Below are 23,617 nucleotides of genomic sequence, written 5' to 3' on the forward strand. Positions count from 1 at the left end.
CCACTAGAAATTCAAAATTAGAACAAATAAGTCTTTACAAATGTTTTTGTTAAGGTATGACGTGTTAATGAAACAAAAACAAAACTGAATTTTTCCACATATATTATTCAAAAAAATTTACACAAAAGCACTAAGACATCCATTTACCTTATTGTCTAAATAAATGACGTTTTAAATCGACACGCAACTTCTTAAAGATATAATTTGTATCTAAAAATAATACTCATTTCTCTTTTTAAATATCAGAAAGTAACTATGGCATTATAAACATAACACCTACAAAGCATTGTTAATATATTACAAACTATGATAATCTTTAATAACTCTAACAGTTCTATAGTTTGATACAAATGGATTTTTTTACAATGCAGTGCATTAAATTACTTGAAAGTGTACATTGGGTGAGAACAAGTTTTACATTAACAAAAGAAACTTTACATCATCTTTATTATCTAAAGGCTAGCACACATGAAAACTAAGGATCAAGAAATACCGAGACATGTGTCCTAGCCTTTAGGAAATAGCTAATGTTAATTCGGACTATGCAACTAATCTTTTATATTGTTTCAAACTTGTTCGTGTCTAGATGAAAAAAATTCAAATAGTTTGTACTCGTTCTAAATATCCACGCCGTTTCAAGACTACGCTATACTATAAAATATAATTACAATAGAAATTCACATAAGTATCGCGTTACATCTTAACTGGGTCTTTTATAATTAACAATAAATTATTATTCAAAACAATTTGCATTAATAGTCTCATTAAAGTTATATGTTTCTGTTAGAATGTGTCATTATCAAATATAATGACCGTTGTACCTACAGACACGTAGTAAAAAATTAAGTAACAAAAAGGATAGAATTGAATGCTCATTTTCTACTGGATTTATCCGACACAAAATTGTGAAATTGATATGTAAATATAAATATTAAAATAAGTAGCCAACTTGAAGTTAACAAATTGTAGTTATATCGAAAGTTACTCGCACTTTACAGTCTGTTAAAAAATATATTTACTTCATGAACATAATCGTGTTGAGATTATTAATTTTATAACCGCATGGTCCATTCACATGTATGCCGCTAAGCACCCTTACTGTTACATGCTAAAATGTATAAAACAATAAAATAATAATTTAAACTAACAGCACTCTGTTATTAATAGTAATGTGTGACTCATTTATCTGTCTACAAATAATATTTAATTATGACTAGGAGATATAATATATAGATTTGAGCATGGAAAAGAAGATACTGTTCTGCCATGCTATAAAAATATAAACTTATGTGTGTTTAAATTACCAATATCGCCACACTTTAAAATTAAATAGTTCGGTCCTCAATCCCGTATCACTACCGCGTGAACACTTGACAATTATATTTATACAAGGCATTTGTTGTGCGTCCTTTACTCGATCAAGACTACGTCGTTGTCGGGCTTAGGGCGCGCGGCGTACTAAGGGCGAGACGCTCGAGCGGCTTCTTCGAGCGCCCTCACCTTCAGCTCCCGCTCTCTTTGCTGTCGTAAAAAGTCTTCATGATGCGCTGGATGTAAAAAGCCTCGCTCACGCTCCATAAGCAATTGTCGCTGGAGTTGCTCATGAGCTGCTGCTTGCTGGGCCAATTGTTCAGCGTAGGGCCTCCCGAGCAAGTCAGGATGTGGCAGCGGTCGATATGGGCCGCTTCCTCCGAGCCCAAGACTTAAGGCATCTTGCTGCGCTTGTGCCGCTGCTTGCTGTCCAGGATGTAGGTGTAAATGTGTGTGCGAATGTGCATGGGTATGAGCGTGCGTGTGCGCATGGTATTCAGGATTGATACCCGCCATTTGCAAGCGCACCATTGGATCGGCAGCCAGAGCTAGCCTCTCAGCAGCTTCCAGTTGGGCTGCAGCGACCCCGGGATGTGGATGGTGCGGATGATGAGGGTTGGCACCGCTAACGGGCACATTTTGTGGTGGCCCGCCTCCACCCCCTGGAGGAATACCCAGTCTTTCCAGTCGTTCTCGTTCTAATTGGGATAAAGCACCCGGTCCATGTCCTGGCGGATAAAGGCCAAATTGAACTGGTATCGCACCTTGAGGAGGAGGTGGAGGCATCCCGTATCTTCGATGCATCTCCAACCAATGAGGATCCAAAGCTCTCGGACCTACATTATTTTTCATTAGCTCTTCTTTTAGTCTGTCGTTCAATTCTCTTTCTCGTAACTCTCTTATTTCTCTATCTCGTTTTTCTCTTTCAAGGTGTTCCAACTCGAGCCGCTCTCGCGCCCCAGCCGCACCATACATTGAACTAAATTGGTATTGCAGCATAGGATCCATACAATGTCGAGGAAGATTTCCAGGGCTAAATCCAGCATGCGGTCGAGCATATTCAGACAACTGCCTTAAAGATGGAGAATCAGGGTAACCAGGTGGGCGAGGAAATCTGTCATACGGAGAAGATATTGTTTCTATAGCCCCTCGTGAAGGCGGTTTCGTGTCAGGTTTTTCTGGTGTTGCTATTTTTCTGTGCGCTTGTTGAGCAATTTTTTCTCGTTCTTCTCTATCTCTTTCTGCCTGTTTTCGCAAACGCTCTTCCCGCTTGCGTGCAAGCTTTGACTCAGGTACCGGTTTAAATATAAGGTCAGTCCGCGTACACGAATTATAATCACCACGATTCCAGTGACGTAAGAATATAGCTGACTGTGATCTATGACACTCAGTATCTTCAATTTTAGGTTCTGGGCTAGGGCCATGAGAAATATGGGCTGGGCTTGGAATTTCTTCTTCTTCTGGTACTGATTGAGTTTCTAATTTTAACTCTGGATTATCTTCAGGCATTGGTCGTGGAGGCCCTCTTAAGTGTGGATGTCCTGGGCCAAGCTGATGGGGAGATCCTGATCTAGCATGAGCTGCTTGTAGCCCAGCTGCAGCCTGAGCATGCATCCTCAAGCTTTCGATCGAACTAGGTCCGGGGCCTGGTGGAAGTGCTAAGCTCATAGGGTGGCCCATCGATGGAGGTGGTATCATTAAGTGGTTTGGATTGCCTTGAAGCATCTTAGGGTGGTGCCTTAAGAGCATAGAATCTGCTGGAGAGAGCCTTTCAGGATGGTGGGCTAAGTGATGTGAGTGGTGATGAGTGTGATTATTAACACTTGAAGATGAACTTGTTGTTTGTGAGAGACTTGCCGCCAAATGATGGGGCGAATTTGAATGGGCACTACTTTTTTGTTGAGTGTTAATTTTATGTTGTATAGATTGCGACGAACTGCTTGATGTTGAGTGTGAAATAGAAAGAGTATGATTTGTTCCACCACCCACATGACTAGGCTGTTTTTCTGTACTCGTATGCACTGCACTATGGTGACTTGTAGAATGATGATGTGTCATTGTTGTTTCATGCAACTGATGTCTTTCTGTAGTTGCATTTGGATTTCTAGGATCTTCTGATGACTCTGATATCTCCCTCAAGGACCGCGTTGTAACAGATGAGCTGGTACTATGATGAGCACTTAACATTGTTGTTGATTCAATTGTACTTGGTTTTATTGGTTCATGCCGCCCAGGAGTACTTGCCGAAGGGTGCATGGGAGGTATAGGATGTGGTTGAGGAAGTGGGCCATATGGATATGGGTAGGGCATTGAATATCCAGGATGTGGGTGTGGGTAATAGGGATGCATTGCATGAGCTGCAGCAGCAGCTGATAATTGAAATATTGATGATGGATGTAGTAAAGGATGGTGGGGATGATGAAGGTGAGATGCAAATGGATGTGGTGGGCCATGTTGCTGACTTGAATGTATAACTGGACCTGCCATTGTAGATGGAATGGACAATGGTGTTGGATTCATCAGACTGAGAGCTGAATGTGAAACTGGTGTATTTGGCTGCACAGGAGATGCTGATATTTGTCTTGGCTGAGAAGGGCTTGTAAGATGTCTGGAGAATGGTGATGTAGTAGCAGAGGGGTGGGGATGATTGGGTGTTCCATTATGGCCTGACTGACTCTTAATTGGTGTTGGAGTGTGAGGACTCTTCACAGGAGGAATGGCACTAGCAGAATCGGAGCTGCTCCCTTGATGTGAAGAAACTGGCGTAATATGAGGCTGATGGAGAAAATCTGGTTCTTTTTTTATGCTCTCTATTCTCGGTCCCAAGAATGCACTCTGCATACTTGAATTATCATTTGTAGGTTGACTTGAAGGTCTGCTATTATTTTCAACACTTGACATTGAATCTCTATCTCTTTCAGAACTTAAATGTTGTGCTATCGAACTTCCAATAGGATACCCAGGCACTTTTACTTCTTTAAGTGATTGTAAAGGATCTGTGACATTTTGTGTTGAAAGATTAGCTGGCATGTTATCTGGCACTTCCTGTTTTATTTTCAAGTCTTGTGGCATTGAAGGATCATTTTGACTGGATTGAGATTGCATTAAACTAGCTCCAGCTAAGCTATGTGATGGAGGCATTTGTTGCATAAGAGGTGGTAAGGAATTTGGTTTTTCTAGTCCGGGATGTCCATATAATCCTGCTGGCATAAATCCATAAGGTCCAACATTATTAGCACCTCCACTGACTGAAATTAGAGGACCGGGAGGTAGTAGGCCAGATATTGAGGGCTGACTCAATGGTGGAGGCATACTCTGGCCAGACACAGGTACAGTTGGTGCTTCTGAAGGCCTTAATCCCAAATTGTCTGGTCTTATTGGTGCAGGGAACATAGGTGGTCTGGTATTAGTATTTTGGCTATCAATTTTAGGCATTGGTTGAGTTTTTAAGTCAGTGGGCTGTTTTTCATCATGATCTGATTCTTGCGCTTTCATTTCTTGTGTGTTTGCTGGAGAAATAGGTTCTGTGTTCATTCCTGAAGGATGTTCTATATGAGATGGTGATGAACCACGAGCACTTGTTGGAGATGGACTTATCCTTTGCAAAGAATCAAGACGAGGTATATTCGGTGAATCAACTTTATTGGCAGATATTGTTGCAGTAAATATTTCAGGTGTATTCTGATTTTTCATTTCAGATGCTTCATCTCTGGGTTCTAATTTTATAACTGTTTTTAAAGGGTTGATTAATTGATTGTGTTTATTGGGATCATTAGCAAAATTTATATTTGGAGGGTATGAGAATGAAGGCATACCACTTGAAAAGTCTTTAGCACTTCTAATAATAGAATTACTATCTTTTGTAATGTTAACAGGGTTGAATATTGAATTTGAAACAGGCTCTATTTTGATGTTATGGCTGAGTTTATTATTATAAATATGACTATCTTTCACAAAGAAGTTTGTGTGCTCTAGGTTAAGAGGCTGGTTCACTTGATTTATTGAATGTGGTGGATAATTTTGAGCAAGGGGGTCTTTTTGGAATTCCTCTTTTTGCAAGTTTAGAGAGTGTTCATCTGTATCTATCTCTTCCTTGATTTTTATCTTTTCCATACTCTCTGTGGGCATATTGACTTTAGGTATAATAAGTTCAGTCTTTGGAAACACTGTGAGTGGTCGAGGCTCTATGTTCTCAAGAGGTTTAACTAAATTTGAATCTGTTTTAAGGTCTAAAGCGCTTCTATCTTTGTCGGCAACAGTTTTAAATGCAGAAGGCAGGGACTCTTTCTCCATTTTTATGATGGGCTCAATATTAGGTTCCACTTTAACTTGTGCATCTACAGGTTTAATTGATTGTTCTATTTCAGCCTCCTTATTTTGCTCAATATTCTCTTTATCATTCTTGTTAAAGCTATAATCACAGGCTTCAGGTTCAGCCTCTGGAGTTTCAGTTTCATCCATAGCTGGGAAGCTGTCATTAGTGAGACTCTCAGATGGACTTTCAGGAGGTTCAGCTGCTTTCTTTTTCTTCATTTGCACATCACCATCCATAATTCCTTCAATCTTTGAATCGTCAGGAAGTCTCTTTTTAACTTTAGAAACATCCACTTTTCCATTTGAAACTTTTTTCTTCAGATCTTTACTAACTGGTGAAGGTGGAACTTTTTCTGGTGGATTGATTACTATATTTGTGATCTGTGTACTTGGTTGATGATTTGAGGATTTGGTTGGTTTTTTAACTTTGACATCAGTATCACTTTCCTCTTGACTCTTTTTATTAGGAGTTGTTTGTTCCTTTGACTTATTCCTTGTCCTCATTCTGCTGGGAGAGTCTTCAGGGTTGTCCCCACTTCTACCATTATCAGCCTTGGCAAGATCACCTGCATCTCTTGAGTCACTGTCATCCTCGGAATTTTCATCTTCGGTTACTGAACTCATTTCACCACCCTCTTTTGGATTTGGTGATGGACGAGAACCATTTGTTTCTGGTATTGGAGGTGTGGCTTCTGGTGTTTGTTCTTTAGGAGTTCCTGCTCTAGAATTTCTAGTATTCCGAACTCGTCTCAAAGCCTGACGTCTTCTCCTATGAGGTCTATTACTGCTTGCACCTGGGGTCTTTTTCCACAAATAATAAAATTCCACTAACTCTGCAGTATCTTTATGGGGTAACAAATCTTTTTTTATTTTAAAAAAGTTCTTACCAAATTGTCTGATACCTTTAACAAACCTTTTAGATTCTTCTTCAGACCATTTTTTCTCAATTCCTTTAGGAACCGGACATTTTACCAGAGCTTGTAAAGCCCGACCTGGGTCGTACCCAGAGTCATGGAGTACATCAAGTGCGTTAATAGTAGTATCATCGCGACTGGCGGCTACGCATCCATCATCAGGTGAACCGCCGTCACACATACCAGCAAATGCTGCCATAGACCGTGCAGCTCTTAAATACATAACCAAGTCTCTATCAGTAGCCTGCGCAGGCACCCATCGCAATTCTTCACCACCAGGACACGGTTCATCTGGTCCCAAAGGACCATTGGTTATATCAGGTAGGCAAGCATAAATATCCTTGTCTTTATTAACGGGTTGATTCGGTGTGACCTGAATCTCCCCTTGATTCTGGGCCATCGTAAGGAGACTATTTACACTGAACTATAATCACTTACACAACGCCGCGAAATTGTATATTTACATGTTGTTTGATCTTCCAAAAATTAAATGCACGACACTTAACTCTTAGTCAGTTATTTGGCAAGTAGTACACTATTAATATCCATAATTATTATTGCTTATAATGGCCACCATTACACGATGCATTTGAACTTCATCTTTCGCAGATATCTTATATCACTGTATGCTAAACATTGATATTAATTAAAATGTGGATTAAATTTATGCATTGGTAGTTAAATTTATTTATTATTTAACTAATAATTTAGTAAATGTTATCTACATTCTAGCCTTTTGTTTAGCTTCACCTTTCTTTGGATTTGCCATAGACAACTTCGTTTCTATAAAATGGCCACCGCGACAAGATATTTTTGCAAAACGTTCCATTTCTCACAAAAAATTCAACGAACCACGAACAACAATATAAACAAAAAAAAATTCATTGGTAATTGAAGTCAATAAGTATTATTAGTATGTAACATATCATAGCTATTAACAGCTGTCACGATGCCTACGACCTTTTTAGCTATATTCTATATTGTATTCATTTGCATAGACATTGTCACATTCGAAATAAAAAGATTCACATTTCGAGTCAATTAATTTTTCCCTAAAATGTAATAAATTAATTCTAATGGTTAATGTTTTAATCTGTATTCTATAGCTACACTGTTAAACCATGCGATCCGATTTCCAAAAGATAAATCCGACAATTTTCGAAAACATTTAAATATTACTATATTTATATTACATTTACTTCTGTATTAAATAACGAATTAAATAAAAAAATTCATTAGTTTTACAATTGTGATAAAAATAAAATGTGTACAGGCTAATCTTACATTTTTAGGCTTTTAATAAATAAATACCATAATTACAATGAGTGTAATCAATCCACTTTTTCGATTAATACTTATAATTCGTATAGATCTGAAAATTTATAGGATCGTATTCCCGTTTCACATCTTTACTATTCCGTTTTCCTTACCTTTGTCTGTGGCAATACGCTCTTCGTGAAGCTATTTATAAAAAAAACAGCGATGTCAACTTGGAGTTTTTGCCCCCAAATTTAGGGGAAATCTTGTCAAAATGTCTTGGTTTTTAGGAAGAACATTTATACGAGATTTTTATTTTTTTGAGACACATATCTATACAATTTATATTTAGTCTAGAACCCAACCAACAAACTAAACCAAATATAAACATAACAAAATAAAAAACATATTTGAAGTGGGTTCTAATTTCTAGGGGGAAAATTTTGTAGGAGTTGGCATCACTGAATACAAACGAGAAACACAAATGGATAAAAGTTTTTATTATAAATTTGATCGTAGTGACAATTTCTTTATACCCTGATTAGATGTTATGAGATTCATTTCGAAGATAATAGGTTCATAGTGCTATTATAAAAGCCACAAGAATGTTAGATTCTGACGAATCCGATGATGAGCCACTGTCTGTTTTGGCAGCAAAGAAGTTGAATCCAGCTACTATTTTAAACGAAGGGGAATGTGAAGAAGACACTAAGATCGGGCTAATAAAAAATATTGCCTTAAAAACAAAATTAAACCGTAATTCTTCTGCGACACCAATTGTTGTGCAGAGACCTTTGGATGTATGGCTATATTTAAAAGATTTTAATACTACTGGCCCATTTAGTTGTTTATTATGCCCAGATTGGTTTATAAACAGACCAAAAGTTATTTTGCACTATGTCCTAAATCATAAGAAGGATTTTTGTGGCATATGCAGGTTAGTACACAAGACATACATGATAGTTTTTTCATGGTTTGATTATTGATATTGTCAAGAATCAGATAAAGCTGGACAAAATCTAGCTTTATCTCATACTGGACAATGAAGGTAAAGGAAGTAATAACAATATTGAGACAAATAATTGAGTTGTTAGTTTGTTGATTGATGAATTTAAATTATAGTTGTGAATTCTACCTATTTTGGATGTAACTAATACTGAATGTGCATATTTAAGCATTTATTGGTGTTTTATCTATAACATATGGGATATATTATTTACTTCAGAAAATATTATTAAATAAGAGTGATAGGAAGTGGGTCGCACATCTATATACAAATTACTATTATGTTTTTTATCTGTTTTAAATTTGGTTTACAGATATTTTGTACCAGATAGACAATCTTGGATAGAACATGAAAAGTTTCATGTCCCTTGGCCATGTTCACAATGTGTATCATCATTTCAAAGTGAAGATTTATTGCGTGACCATTTAAGAAGTGAACACAATCTTGTACACTGTCGACTTTGCCATTTTAGAGTTTCAGCAGATACTAATTATGATGCCCATCTCCTTCAAAAGCATAATGTTACTAATGGGTCAAGCGTTTACGGAACCTTGTGGGAATTGGACCCAGATGATGCAATTTTTTCCTGTGTTCTATGTTCAAAAACAGAAAATCTCTTGACTGCCTTTTTCAGCCATTATATGGGCTACCATCACTTTACACTTAAATGCCTCGCTAGCTTAGTATCTGGGAAAGATCCACCATTTACTGTAAAAGGTGTTGACATAAGTTCACAATTTCTGGATTCCGAGTTAAGTGGTCAAACAAGATTTGGCTATGTCGATTTGGAAGCACCAATGCCACAACAAAATGATGAGGTAGAAGATACACAAATCCAGTTATCTGATCTTGTACCAGAAATAAAAACAGAAGCACACAGTGATGATGAAGATATTAAAGTGCTTGAAGAAGCTAGTAAGGGTGAAAACCAAAGTGAAAGCTTAAATGAAAGTCAAAATGAAGAGAGTATTGACTATCGTGGAGAAATAGATTTCGATATCACCTTAACAGAAATTCTCCTATTAGATAATGCTTATTTTGACTATATCTCAAAAGTTTATAAAAATATAGACGAGGGAGTGGTACCAGACTTTTCAAGTGTAGATTACGGTTGCAAGTCAGATTTTACTGACTTAGAATGCAAATTATGTAAAGTGATTTTTGAAGATGCACCAACATTTACCGTGCACATGACAAAGATGCATTCTGTAAAAACTGAGCAGTTATACTCCTGTAGGGTATGTTTAGCATCGTTTGACACAAATTATGCATTAATAGCACATACTCTTCAAGAGTTGGGTGATTTCGAAGATCTGTGGATATGTCAGTTTTGTGACAAGGAATTTAATAATAGGGAGCTGACTAGACAGCATCTGACTGATCATTGGGACCAATTAGAGTTTGAAAATTGCTTTAGCCCACATCTTGGTTTTAAATGCAGACTATGTCCAATGTTATTCTGGAATGAACAAGACAGAGAACTACACCAGATTAATTCACATTTTGAAAAATATAAAGAAAGTTTTTATAAGTGTGAGGATTGTTCATTAATTTTTGGGGATAAGGTATGTTGTGGTATGTTTAAGTAATGTTAGAGCAACAAGTTTTAGTTGGCAATTTCTTTAATTTTCTTGCTTGGTAGACTAATCATGAACTTACACAAATTAAAAGAAGTCCCATCTATTAACAAACTTACCTGTAGTATAAAATTATGATTTTCAATAAATTCTTACTACTAAAGCTCAGTAAATCCTAAAAATAATAAGATAATAATTCCAATGATTTAAATGTTACCCCTTATTTATAAAGTCTAAATCACCTCAGATTGTATTCATCACAGAGTAACACAATCTGACAAAAATAGACAAAAGAGTTTGTGAGTTAACAGCAAGCTAAAGGCCGGCAATGCACCCACTAAAAATGGGTTGTGATGACTGCCCTTTTGGTTCCATAGGCTTGTTCTATAAAAAGTAACTATTAAACTGATTTAGTTTATAAATATTGGTTGCATAAAGTATAAACTATTTATTTATTTATTATTTATTTACACTTATACGCATTATAATATAAAAATTTAACATAACGGAAAGGCAATTGGCGGCCTTATCGCTTTTTTTTCTTTGCTATCTCTTCCAGGCAACCACTGTTTGAGAAGATTAATTTTTTTAAATTAAATTACATAAGGTTTAAGACTTGAAGTTTAACTTTAAGCGTACATGAATGTTTATTTTTAGGTGTGGTTTGTATACCATTACATACAAAAGCATATAAATGAACAGACCAGAGCAACCTATTTATTGAAGTGTTGTTTGTGTTGCCTTGTTATTTCTAATATTGAGGACATGAGGAACCATTTCGAGGAATATCACCCTGAGGCTAAGAAGTTATATTGTTCACTTGATACTTGTGTATACCGGCCCTTAAGTCAGAAGAAATCTTTAAAGGTTCATGTTAAGGTAAAGAATTGTTTTCTATGCAAATACCCTTCAATTAGGTGTAGAATAATAATTTACCACTAATAAACAAAATATAAAATGTTTATTTATTTATTTTAATATTATTTTAATGTGTTTATTCGTTATTTGGGAATCCTTTTAAGTATAAAATACCAGTTTCAGGGTGTTAATATTTTTTTTAAATGACAACTTTCTTTTTTTTAATTGTTTACAAAACCACCTAATTTGTGAATACATGAATAAGGGTGCATGTGAGTGAATGAGTAAGAGTGTAATGTGTATGAAAATAAATGTGTACCACTGCTGTTAATCTCTAAATCTATGATTTTTTTATTATTTATAGGTAGACTAGGCTTTTTGGACACATTGTCCAAATTTTGTAAAATTGTCTATTGATATATGAGGTACATTATTATGTCAATTTGCCTTTTTTTTATAAAGAGACTAGCTGACCTGGCTGACTTCGTTCCGCCTCACAACCTTATAATATCGTTGTTACTTTAATTTAACTTATTTTAGGATTTTATTAATGTTAAGTATTACATTAATACAACTTTTTTGCAAATACAGAAATGTTTTATTGCTTGCCATTGCGAAAGAAGAATGGCAGTTTTACACATTAGGCATCTTCTCTCTAGCGTCAATATGGCGATACTGCATGTTAAGCACTTTCTGATATCCAACATCTTTTGATCAGGATCAAAGCATGGTTATGCATCTCCTCATTCACCTCAAGATCGGAATTTCTTGAACTGACACGAATTCGACGTAAAATGATGCGTAGTTTTGTCAACAGATGGCACCATATGGTTTTTGCATTCGTAAAATTTATTTATTTATTTATTGTTATTCGTTAACTTATCCGATATTTTATTGCTTATTCTGCTATTCAGGACGGAAACAAATCCAACAAATCAAAAACCATGGCAATCGGTCCAGCCGTTCTCGAGTTATAAGTGTTGTAACAAACACGACTTTCTTTTATATACTATATAGATTATTTTAGATCCCCTATTACAACCAGTTTGTCAAATTCTTAACAGCTTTGTTTAGTCTTCAACTAAATGCATGTTGTTAATATAACATAGCTTCTATTTATTTTCAGACGGTACATTCAACGAATCGTGATCAGAAACCGAAGGTATTCAGCTGTCATGTGTGTCAGCGACGATTTCCGAACTCCAGATCCTGCAATACCCATATTACAGCTGCCCATGGCACGGCTGGCAAGTTCAAGTGCAAACTGTGCAAAGATCTGTTACAGACTGCGGATGAACGGTATGAACTGATTTATATTAATAATCTTAATATTACGTTGTTTGTCCGCTATGGACTCCTAAACTACTGAACCGATTTCAATCAAATTTACACACCGTGTGCGGTTTGATCTAATTTAAAAGATAGGATAACTTACATCTCAATTTATATCCGCAGTATTATTTTATTGCAAAATATTTGTTTATTATGTGATAGTAAATATATAATGATATATATATAATATACAGATGGCGCTGTGTTAAAAGTACGTACCAACGTTTCGCATAAGCTACAATTTAATGGCATAACCACCAAAAAAGCATGGTGGTCCCCATGACTGGTGTTCTCCTGCGGTTTCCTTTGAGTAGGTTACTACTATGTAATATAACAAAAACCTTAGCCACAGCAACACTTGGCCGGTGTGCTAGTAAAAATATAAATATCAAATGGACTCCCGGTGATCTGACAGAGAGCAGTGTTTGGTTATGTGCTGATTAAGAGTCTGGGAAAATTCAGAATATTATTATAGAAAAATTACAGATAATAATAAGATTCCAATGTACAATTCATTCTATGTATTACAGTTATTCCCACACATTTTCAATCGGGTCACGCTTGCCCTAAAGCAATTTGTCTATGGTCCCTGATAACCACTTTATTTATCTAAAACAGGAGGCTCATTTGTTATTAAATGATACCGCCGTTCATGGGCACTTACAACGCTAAAAGGCTCGCAAGTGCGGTGCCGGTCTTTTATGAATGAAATGCCATTTAACTTTTGGAGATTAGGAGAAAAATTTTGATCATCAAGATTTTAAATTACAAATTAATCTATGTATCAATAATACAATAAATGATTTTATTATTATTTATATTTAAAAAAATATAAATAAATTATTTTGTGTTTGGAAACTGGGTTTCCTGAAAATACTCGACTACACTTGCTCTGAAACTGTCTGAAAAAATATTTCATCCTCCTGAAAACGAGGGTAACATGCAAATTACAATATTCTAGTGGATTGAGACCGTTTCAGGACCCTCTCCTTTCCGAAACCACGTTTCAGCTTATAGGTATGTTATCTAAAGCTGGCGGCTTCAACACATTTACACTTTGTGCTTGTGTAGTGTCTGTGAATAAGCGCGAGACGTGATGTCAAACTGAAATACAATCACAAATACATCACGAAAAGACTGTCCGTCTCTCTCGCGCTCGGTCAAGCTTATGAGTATAAAAGAGACAGTTATTGTTTTTCTTTTGCTACTGTTTATGTTGATCTTTACTGTTTTATATTATTATTATTTTATACATGTTGATCTTTTTTCAAACATTACCAGGGCAATCTCGTGAAATGGTGCACAATGTTTTTAATTATTTTAAGCATCTTAATAAAAACAGTTTAATGAAAAAATGTTATATTTAATTTGACATCAGATGCGACTGGGGTTTCTAAGAGGAGTATTGAAAGAATAGTTAGTGAAGTAAAAGTGAAGTGTGTTGAGCTAGATGGAGCTTATGTCGAAAAATGAAAAATTATTTACACAAACTACTCTAATACGTTCTTGGTCGGGCTTAGAACTTTTGGATCCATCCTCGTATGCACCTAATATTTATATGTATTTGACACATTTTTATTTATTTACAACCCACCCAACCTTACTAAAACCAGAGTGGACTAATAATTTATTTAAATTTGTAATTTTCAGGAAACTCCACTACCTACTTCGTCACCCTGGTCGTCATCCCTTCGAATGTTCGGAGTGCGGGAAGTCTTTCCAATACAAGTCATCGTTGTACATGCACAAGCAGGACCACCAACCCAACAAGCAAAGTTACACGTGTGATTATTGCGGAAAAATATTTGCCGTATGTATTAACTTACGCTTTTTTACACGCTTTATATTAGCTTCACCTGTATGTATGTAGCCGACTCCTCCGGACTCGATTTTGGCCCACTTTTAAAGGACAGATTTAATTCAAACTTTGCGCACCAGTCAAAGATCGATGACAATGCTATAATCCGAAAAAAAAATGAAAAAAATGAACTAAAAAATAAATAATAGTTTAAAAAAAATAAAAAACACACTTTTAAAGCACATCAAACTAAAAAGTGAAAAATAATTATATTTTATTAAATAATTATATATAGCGTGTTTTTTAGTTTTTTTAAACTATATTTATTTTTTTGAAGTGAAACTTCTTTAGTGAGGGTAAATTTTTACGAAAAGGTTTTTTTTTTAAATGTAATAGGAGGCAAACGGGCAAGGGGCTCTGATGTTAAGTGATACGGCCGCCCATGGACACTCACACTGCCAGAAGGCTCGCAAGTGCGTTGCCGGCCTTTTAAGAATTTGTACGCTCTTTTCTTGAAGGACCCTAAGTCGAATTGGTTCGGAAATACTTCAGTGGGCAGCTGGTTCCACATAGTGACGAATATGTGCAGCGTTTTTGTCGAAGAAAAGGGAGAGAGCAATTGAGAGAGAGTGAGAAGGGCGAATTACGTTATAGAAACTCTATTTTTAAAATTAAAATTTCGTATAGAGTCGTTGTGGCACATGCGCATGGGCAATATCTTTGTTTAACTTTGAACTTATACAGATTATGTAACATCAGTGGAGTGGAGTGTTTAATTTCCTACCCTAAGAAATACATCGACTAGCTCTTTTAATAGAAAATAATTGCTTATATCGAAATACTTGCATTATTCTATTCACTAACTAACGTTCCAATTTGAGATCAGGCCTGGAAATATTTAAGTCAACGATTATCTAGTTGATAAAAGGGCCTGGGACTAGTGCTAGACAGGCTACTTCTAATTAATTTGCGATATTTGTTTTAAAATAAGTGTTGTTCGATGATTTGCTATTTCTAAAAGAGTACCTAGAGTTTTTTACACCGGCTTTTTCTCTCGGCCTACACCCTCTGTCTTCTTTGCCGATGAGTAGGGATTAATTATTTAATGACGTGGAATAAGTGATACCTGTATCTTATGTTCCAAAATAAACATATTTTGTATCCAGGTTTTATCTCTTCCATAAAATCTTTTATCAATTGCAGAAGAAAGACTCATTCCGCGAGCACGTACAAATCCACGAAGGCCCGCGTCACGCGTGCTCGTACTGTCCGATGCGGTTCGTGCAACGCTCGAACATGTTACGTCACGAGCGACGTCACACGGGCGAGAGGCCGTACACGTGCCCGCATTGCCCTAAGACTTTCGCCGATAAGGGGGCTTGTACGTCACATTCCAGGTTAGTAAGGAACAAGGCAAGACGCTTTAGGTAATAATGGCCATTTTGTTCTTTGTCTAGGGAAACGGCTGAGCATTAATGGATGGTGAAGGTAACATCTTTTTTTATATAACGGGCAAATGAGCAGGAAGCTCACTGGATGTTAAATGATACCGCCGCCTATGGACAATGTCAGAAGGCTCGCGAGTGCGTTGCCGGCCTTTCTTCTTGAAGGACCCTAAGTCGTATTGGTTCGGAATTACCTCGAAGGACATTGTTGAAACCGGCATTTCTCCCAAAAATCTATATATGTCAGGCACACTTGTTTATTACAGGAATTAATAGATGTAAAAAAAAAAGTTTTACAGCCAATGCAGCTTTTTACGTTTCGTTCTCTTCAAAATTCGATCGTAATAATAGACAATTATTAAACAACATCGATAATGTATCGGTTGCTTCAAGCCATTGCTGTGATCCACATGAAGTCCGAAACTATTTACCTAAACATAATAAAGTCCTAAATATTATAACGCAAAATATTCGGAGCTTATCGGCAAATTTCGCGAACTTTGAAATTTTACTTACAAATTTTCATACTATCCCGGATATTATCATTCTCACTGAATGTTTTCTAGAAAGCAACCCGGTAATACCAACCATAAAAGGTTTCTCCAGCATCTCTTCCTGTAACCCAGTTAATAAAAATGACGGAGTCCTGGTTTACTATAAAAATTGTATTACAGGCATCTCAATTGAAGAACCCTCTGTAGCAGAAGCCAGCGTTCTCTTAATTAAACTTAATATTGATACTGCAATTTTAGGTATTTATCGACCAAGTGCTTTCAAAAATAAAACGAACTTTATTAACTCTTTAAATACCTTGCTAGAATCTCTTAAAAGTTTCAAAAATATAATAATCTTAGGTGACATAAATATTGATATTACTCCAGAGAATCTTAACCAAGAAGCTGAAGATTATCTTAACATGTTGGTTTACCATGGGCTTCTCCCAACTCATACCTTCCCTACTCGTTTTCCTTCTTCTACGTGTCTTGATCACGGTATTCTTAAATCACCTCTTACTGCTCTTACTCTTGTCATCAATTCTTCAATCACTGATCATAGTTCAGTAGTAATGTCCTTAGATATAAAGAAACGCTACTCTGCTCCTACTCGATCTATCAAAAAAGTGGATCATGATAGCCTCTCACAGTCTCTCCTGAATACAGATTTTTCATCTGTTCTCAATAACACTGACTGTGAAGAAGCAACCAACAATTTGATAGAAATTCTTCAATCAGTTATCTCTATGCACACCTCCGTAATGACTCGCTCTCACCGCACTAAAATCATCAAGCCATGGATGACCCCAGGCTTACTTAAATGTATACGTAATAGAGATAGAATGCATTACAAACTAAAAAAGCAACCTGAAAATGATATTCTGCGTAAAACATACTACAGATACCGGAACTTCTGTAATAGTCTACTGAAGAAATTAAAAAAGAATTATGAAAAAGGTCTACTACTAAATGCAGGAACTAACACCAAAAAACTTTGGACAGCTATAAAAGACGTTAGTAATCTTAATAAAAAACATGATAGACCAAGTGACCTCCTAAAATGTAGAGCGAATCCAAAAGACTCAACAAACCATGTTAACTCTCACTTTGTGGGTATCGGAAAATCGCTTGCCTTAAATATACAATCCAATCATCAACACGACTCTCCACCTCCATTACGGCCAAATCCTCCTTTTCCTCTCCAATCATTCGTCATGCTCGACACTTCTATTGAAGAAGTCGAAATCACTATAAATTCCTTGAAAGAAAGCTGTGCTGCAGGTTGGGACAACATCACGTCTGCCATACTTAAACGCAACCTTAAAATATTAGCTACACCAATCGCCCATGTATGTAACTTAAGTATGCGTACGGGAATCTTCCCATCCGCTTTTAAAAAGGCAATAGTGCATCCCATTTTCAAATCCGGCAACCGTGGCAGTGTCGACAACTATCGCCCCATCTCTATTCTGTCAGCACTGTCCAAGATCCTTGAACGCCTAATAAACAAACGTCTCGTTAGTTATCTGGAAGATAAACAATTACTTTCTCCGAACCAACTCGGTTTCAGAGCTAAAAGATCTTCATCGGATGCCATCCATGAATTAACCGATCACATAGTTAGGAACTTGGACAGCCATAGGAAGTGTCTGGGCATATTCTTAGACCTCGCGAAGGCATTCGACACTGTCTCGGCCCAAATCCTTCTACAGAAACTGGAAGCGCTTGGAGTGAGAGGAGTTCAACTTTCCTTATTTAAAAGTTACCTCAGCGGTCGGAGTCAATGTGTAGTGGTAGATGGCCATGTCAGCTCTTACCTTCCAGTGGAATTCGGAGTCCCCCAGGGCAGCATTCTTGGTCCTACGCTGTTCCTAGTGTACATGAATGATCTGTGTTCCCTGAAAATACCTAATTGCAAATTGGTCTCTTACGCCGACGATACTGCTCTTGTTTTCTCTGCAAAAAGCTGGAGGGAAGCTTTCTCTTATGCACAGACCGGATTTGATATCGTTTCGTGTTGGCTGCGCCAAAATTTATTAACTCTTAATATAGAGAAAACTTGCTATCTTACCTTCTCCATATATACTCCTCCCATAGCCTTAATCCCGTATTCCTTAACTGCCCATACACATTCTTCTGTTCCTTCTGTTCCATGCTCTTGCGCTACATTGAAGAGAGGTTGTACGGTTAAGTATCTTGGCATCACACTAGATAGTCGACTCACGTTTCAGGCCCATCTTATGAATATGTGTGGTAGAGTCCGCAAACTCATGTTTATCTTTAAGAAAATTCGTCATGTTGCCGAGCCTCATATAGTCAGAATGATGTATTTAGCATTATGTCAATCTGTTTTATTATATGCTATCACCACTTGGGGTGGTGCAGCCAAAACCCATCTGCTGTCCCTGGAACGTGCCCAGAGGGCTCTTCTAAAAGTTTGCTTATTCAAACCCATTCTTTTCCCTACTTTCACCCTCTATCAGGAAGCTCAGATACTTACAGTACGTCAACTGTTCATCCTAAACACAGCCCTCAAACAGCATCACGAACATAAACCTAGTCCTTCTTCCTCTCGTTCTGCTCGCCGCCCACCCCCTGTTCACCTTCCTTCTCTCTACACTGCCTTTTCCCACCGCTTCTACTGTTACCTCGGCCCTTTTATTTACAACAAACTAAATCGCAAGCTGAATATTCACTTACTCTTATCCTTCAGTTGTAAAAAGAAGGTCACTGCCTACATACAAGGTCTCAACTATGATGAGACTGAAAACTTAATCCAACCAATGGTCTAACTTACAATTTATAGCTTATTTTTGATTTACTATTTATTTTTATACTTATTTAAGTACTGTTATCTATTTATCTAACTACTAATATATATATATTTATCTAAGTACTAATATATATATATATATATATATATAATAATATATATAATAATTAGCACGGATGTTATATCGGCGCGATTGCACACCTACATATTTTAATTAGGTACCTCTTTTCTCCATGTTACATCTGTAAAATGTCCTTATTAATAATTTACTCTTGTTACTGGTTACTTTTTACACCATGTGGGGAGAGGCTGGTGGTCTGAGATACAAGCCCTGCTTAGTTCAGTCACCAGTCTCTCACAATCTTATAATGTTTCCTTGCGACAATATATCTGTTTCTTAATATTAGTTAATATCAATGTAAGATTGTGGAGAAAAATAAAGATTTTTTTTTTTTTTTTTTTTTCAAAATTTCTAAGTGATTTATTATGCCTATAAATTTTATAGAGAAGTTTCGCTATAATGCTGTAAAAAATAATAATCATATTTTTTTAAGGCTGATTTATTTATTTTTTACAGAACTCATTCAAAAGATAGATCTTACGTTTGCCTGTATTGTGGTCAGACATTCCTACAAAAGTCCAAACTTACCTATCACATACGGAGACATACTGGAGAAAGTAAGTTATTACCTCGAATATTTTTTTATTTAGAAATAATTGACTTGATTGATTGAATTGATTTTAAGTGACGATAATTATTTAGTTATTATTCGAATTTTAAATAACGCTGTCATATAGTATAGGCTTAAAGCAATGGCAAAGAAAATCGTCACAAACTAGACAAAAAACGGTTATTTTCCAATTTATTACTATATTTTTCGTATATTGACAATGTATACATAGATTTATCACGTGACAAGAAATGTAACGTTATCGCGTCACTATAAGGTCACGCTTGCCCTAAAGCAATTTGTCTACGGTTCCTACTAACTGTTTTTTTTTTTACTTTTTATTATACCAACAGGCAAGAGGCTCAGATGGTGTTAAATGATATCGCCGCTCATGGACACTCACATTGTCAGAAGGATCGCAAGTGTGTCGCCGGCCTATTAAGAATCACATGCCATTAAACGTAATTAAATATATTTTTTTATAGATTTGGAGACGTGTACAGTTTGCTCAAAGTTGTTCACTAGTGCTTGTTCACTTCGGGAGCATATGAAGACTCATGCGGCAAAAAATACTAAAGTCAAATGCCTCGTATGTGGTAAGACCTTTTTTTTCACTTCTTCTATTCATATCATATCTAATTATCAGTTAATTCGTAAGATTTTTAATGATTAAAATTATAATTGAAAGATTAAATACAAAAATAATTTTATAGTTTTTATTACATAATTAATAATTAAAAATAATCTGTAAGTATGCATAAAGTTCTTGATTTGCATAGGTTTTCGAATTTTTCATAATAAGTAACAATAAAATACATTTTGTTACAAAAAAAAAAGTTGTCCACTATATACATTAACTGGAATTATAGTTTTATGATCTATATTAATACATTCCTAAATAAATGATAAAAAATGTTTATTTTCAGATAAAAAATACCACGATGAGCGATACATGTTACGTCATATGCGTACAATACACGGTAACAGACAATTGACATGTCCCCTTTGCCCCAAACTGGTGTCGAGTATGGCCGCGCTACGGTACCACGTTTTGACACATAGCAGCCTTAATACATTTAAAGTAAGTGTTTATTCAATACAATATTACATTTAGTTTGTATTGACAATACATAAGCATAGATAAAAGCTTCCTTTAATTAAAAAAAATTAAGAATACATTTTAATATTTGTCTTGGATACAAGTCTATTAGCCAAAATCTTTGTATGAGTCTGTGCAGAAAGAGTGGAGGGGTTGAAATTGGTGGGGTGGTCAGAACTAATATAATTCATTTCATTTACATAATTGATAATCTTTCAATTTTGTCATATGTTTATATACTTCTTTTACAGTGTAAGTGCTGCAAGAAATCATACATGGTCCGACGCACTATTGTGAAACACCTTCGCAAACGTCACGGTTTAAATGCTGCTGAAGTCAACATTAAGGAGTATTATTCAAAATTAGAGCCTAGAGAATGCAATCTGAAGATAGATGAGACTACTATGACCAGAATTTTTGGACCTCCAAAGAAAGACTCTCCAAATGTGGTCGGAGACTTTGTAACATTCACAAAGAGACTGAAATTAGCTGAGAATCTCGATCAAAACACTGATGATACTGAAGAAGCTGACCAGATGTCAGAAGATGATAAGGAGCCAGAGAAAGAGACTGAAACTCCAAAAGAGAAACCACATTTCACGCAAGTGGTGTGTAAGGAAGAGGTGGTTGATCCAGAATATGATCTGGAACCCACTGACTTTGTTAGTGTTAAGATTGAACCAGTCGAGGAAGAACCTCAAGAGAATAATTAGAATTTGTTTAATAGAATAAAAGTAAAGGCATTTTTAGAAATCACACATAAGTAAGATTTATTGTGTACATGTGTACTACATATGAGTATTACCATTGATGTAAATCAATTAATAAGTTATTAAAATTATACTTTTTATGTTATAAGATCTACTGTATAAAAATTCATATACATAGTAAGTTAAAAAATAGAGATATATATGTATGTGAAAAATAGTTTTTTTTTATTTATCCTTAACATCCCAACCATTTCTATAAATAGAGTATTATTCTGTTTACAATTATCATATCATTATATTTAATTTCCTTTCATAAAATTTAATTTTTCCTATTTTTAACTGTATTTAAAGCATGCTACTAAGCACTAAAGGAAAAGTTGTTGCGTAACTTCCGGGTTAATTCGGCTTCATAAAAATAATATCTCTCCTAATATTAAGCCTAAATATTATCTCAGTTTCAGTTCAACTTTTTGAAAAGTTGTGTTGTTTTGCTTGAATTGATCTCAAAGTGGCATATACTTTTAAAACCGATTAACACACTTTTTGTAACATTGATTTGCGTAAATACATGTCTGTCAAATATCTTATTGCTAATGCTAAAATCTATCATTAGGAGTCAACAACCTTTCTGCATTATCGTAATTCGTAAGGCCTAAATTTATATTATTTGTTTGCCTACATTTCTAGATAAGAAACAGATTGTATATAAAACGCGCAAAATATAACCGCCAAACTGGTGTATGATTTGTCATAAGTAGTTGTCAGATGTCATACAAAAAGTAAACTTTGGACTTGCGGAAATGTTTTTATCATTAAATTAATTAATTTATACCTAATAATTATCTTTCAAGTTTAAATCATGTGAGAAAAGAAATTAATAGAAATCATTAATATATTATTTTCGGTCAATTTCAATTTAAAAATGGTATTTAATCCGGCAGTTACTGTGCGAAGAATAGATGTTTTGATTCGTATATTAAATGGCCGTAAAATACATAAATTGCAACCAAATTTTGTGCGCGCTTACTCGGACGAAGGAAAAGTGACTATAGGAAATGTTAGCAAAGAGATAAGATCGCCTAAAAAAATAGAATATGTACCTAGGAAGTATTGTAAGTAGCAAGTTTTGGGTACTAAAAGATGTTATTATTAAACGTATTTTCAAGTTTAAGTTTAATAAAATATTTCCCCTAACCTCTGACACTTATGTTATATTATAAATTTTATGGAAACTTAATCTATTTTCTGATTTTATATTTCTATAACACGTTTATATACTTTTATATAAGTTAAAATAATATTTCTGTGATTGATTTCAGTGACTGTAGAGAGTTCTGAATTAAGAAATCTATCACAAAGCGCTCTACGGAACCTAAGATGGATGATGCAAAAAGATTTACTCGGTCAGGACATGTTTCTTTTGGGACGACCTGGACCCAGCAGGTAAAAAAATTTCAGGCAGTCTAAATTTATAATAATGGCACTCTACATTCATCATCTTTAGATGGTTACGATACCATCTTTCAATAGTATTGATAACAATTGAAAGTTTAAGCTGCCGTTGTAGAGTAAATAATTATATTAAAAATTACACAGAATACACATAACTATAATATATAACATAACACTAGGAAAATATTGATATAAAAATTTATAATTTACAATAAAAATTTCTTAACCTTTGAGCTTTGAATCATTTATAATAAAATTTCAACGGAATTGTGAGAGATTTTAACTTAATTATTTATTTTTAGACGAAAAGTAGCACTGCAGTACTTGGAGTTAACACAGAGAGAGTTGGAATATGTGGCCCTCTCAAGAGACACGACAGAAGCTGATCTGAAACAAAGAAGGGAAATTCAAAATTCAACTGCTAAATATTTTGATCAGGTAGTTATTAGATCTTATTTGGTGAACTTTTAATATAAATTCTTCCTTTTAGTAATTCATTTCCTCGCTTAACACACTAGTGAGTTGTGCATCGCCTTCTGATTTGAAAATATGATTTTACAGAAACCAAACCCTAACTTTCCCGGGTAAAGTCACTTAGTAAATTTT

At 35.4% G+C, this 23,617-nt stretch overlaps 3 protein-coding genes across 4 annotated transcripts in view; 2 read left to right on the top strand and 1 right to left on the bottom strand.

Moving 5' to 3' along the window:
* Positions 1-85: 85 nt before the first annotated feature.
* Positions 86-7,327, bottom strand: LOC125048590 (arginine-glutamic acid dipeptide repeats protein). The gene has a single exon (XM_047647336.1). The coding sequence runs from the start codon at positions 6,937-6,939 to the stop codon at positions 1,459-1,461; it is 5,481 nt and encodes a 1,826-aa protein (XP_047503292.1). The 5' UTR covers positions 6,940-7,327; the 3' UTR covers positions 86-1,458.
* Positions 7,328-8,231: 904 nt separating this feature from the next.
* Positions 8,232-21,768, top strand: LOC125049187 (zinc finger protein 33A-like). The gene is made up of 10 exons (XM_047648333.1): positions 8,232-8,733; positions 9,116-10,367; positions 11,037-11,258; positions 12,364-12,536; positions 14,220-14,379; positions 15,571-15,764; positions 19,657-19,757; positions 20,236-20,346; positions 20,677-20,831; positions 21,101-21,768. The coding sequence occupies exons 1-10, from the start codon at positions 8,402-8,404 to the stop codon at positions 21,560-21,562; spliced, it is 3,162 nt and encodes a 1,053-aa protein (XP_047504289.1). The 5' UTR covers positions 8,232-8,401; the 3' UTR covers positions 21,563-21,768.
* A 555-nt stretch (positions 21,769-22,323) lies between these two features.
* The window catches only part of LOC125049186 (von Willebrand factor A domain-containing protein 8), a 38,267-nt gene continuing 36,973 nt past the window's right edge, over positions 22,324-23,617 (top strand). The window contains exons 1-4 of one of the 2 annotated variants that reach the window (XM_047648332.1): positions 22,348-22,420; positions 22,501-22,671; positions 22,879-23,002; positions 23,314-23,449. In XM_047648332.1, the coding sequence (XP_047504288.1) occupies positions 22,941-23,002; positions 23,314-23,449 (198 nt within the window). In that variant the 5' untranslated portion in view covers positions 22,348-22,420; positions 22,501-22,671; positions 22,879-22,940. Of the gene's footprint in view, positions 22,672-22,878; positions 23,003-23,313; positions 23,450-23,617 lie in introns of both variants that reach the window. The other variant, XM_047648331.1, reaches the window with a different exon arrangement.

The sequence above is a fragment of the Pieris napi genome, chromosome 4 (genome assembly GCF_905475465.1).
Source record: "Pieris napi chromosome 4, ilPieNapi1.2, whole genome shotgun sequence".
NCBI lineage: Eukaryota > Metazoa > Arthropoda > Insecta > Lepidoptera > Pieridae > Pieris > Pieris napi.

What these genes read in the sequence shown, in the direction of transcription:
- LOC125048590 (XM_047647336.1), bottom strand. Translation starts at nt 6,939, where the DNA reads ATGGCCCAGAATCAAGGGGAGATTCAGGTCACACCGAATCAACCCGTT.
- LOC125049187 (XM_047648333.1), top strand. Translation starts at nt 8,402, where the DNA reads ATGTTAGATTCTGACGAATCCGATGATGAGCCACTGTCTGTTTTGGCA. An exon ending in TTACAGACTGCGGATGAACG is followed by an intron (nt 12,537 to 14,219) that starts GTATGAACTGAT and finishes TGTAATTTTCAG; the next exon opens with GAAACTCCACTACCTACTTC. An exon ending in ACGGAGACATACTGGAGAAA is followed by an intron (nt 19,758 to 20,235) that starts GTAAGTTATTAC and finishes ATTTTTTTATAG; the next exon opens with ATTTGGAGACGTGTACAGTT.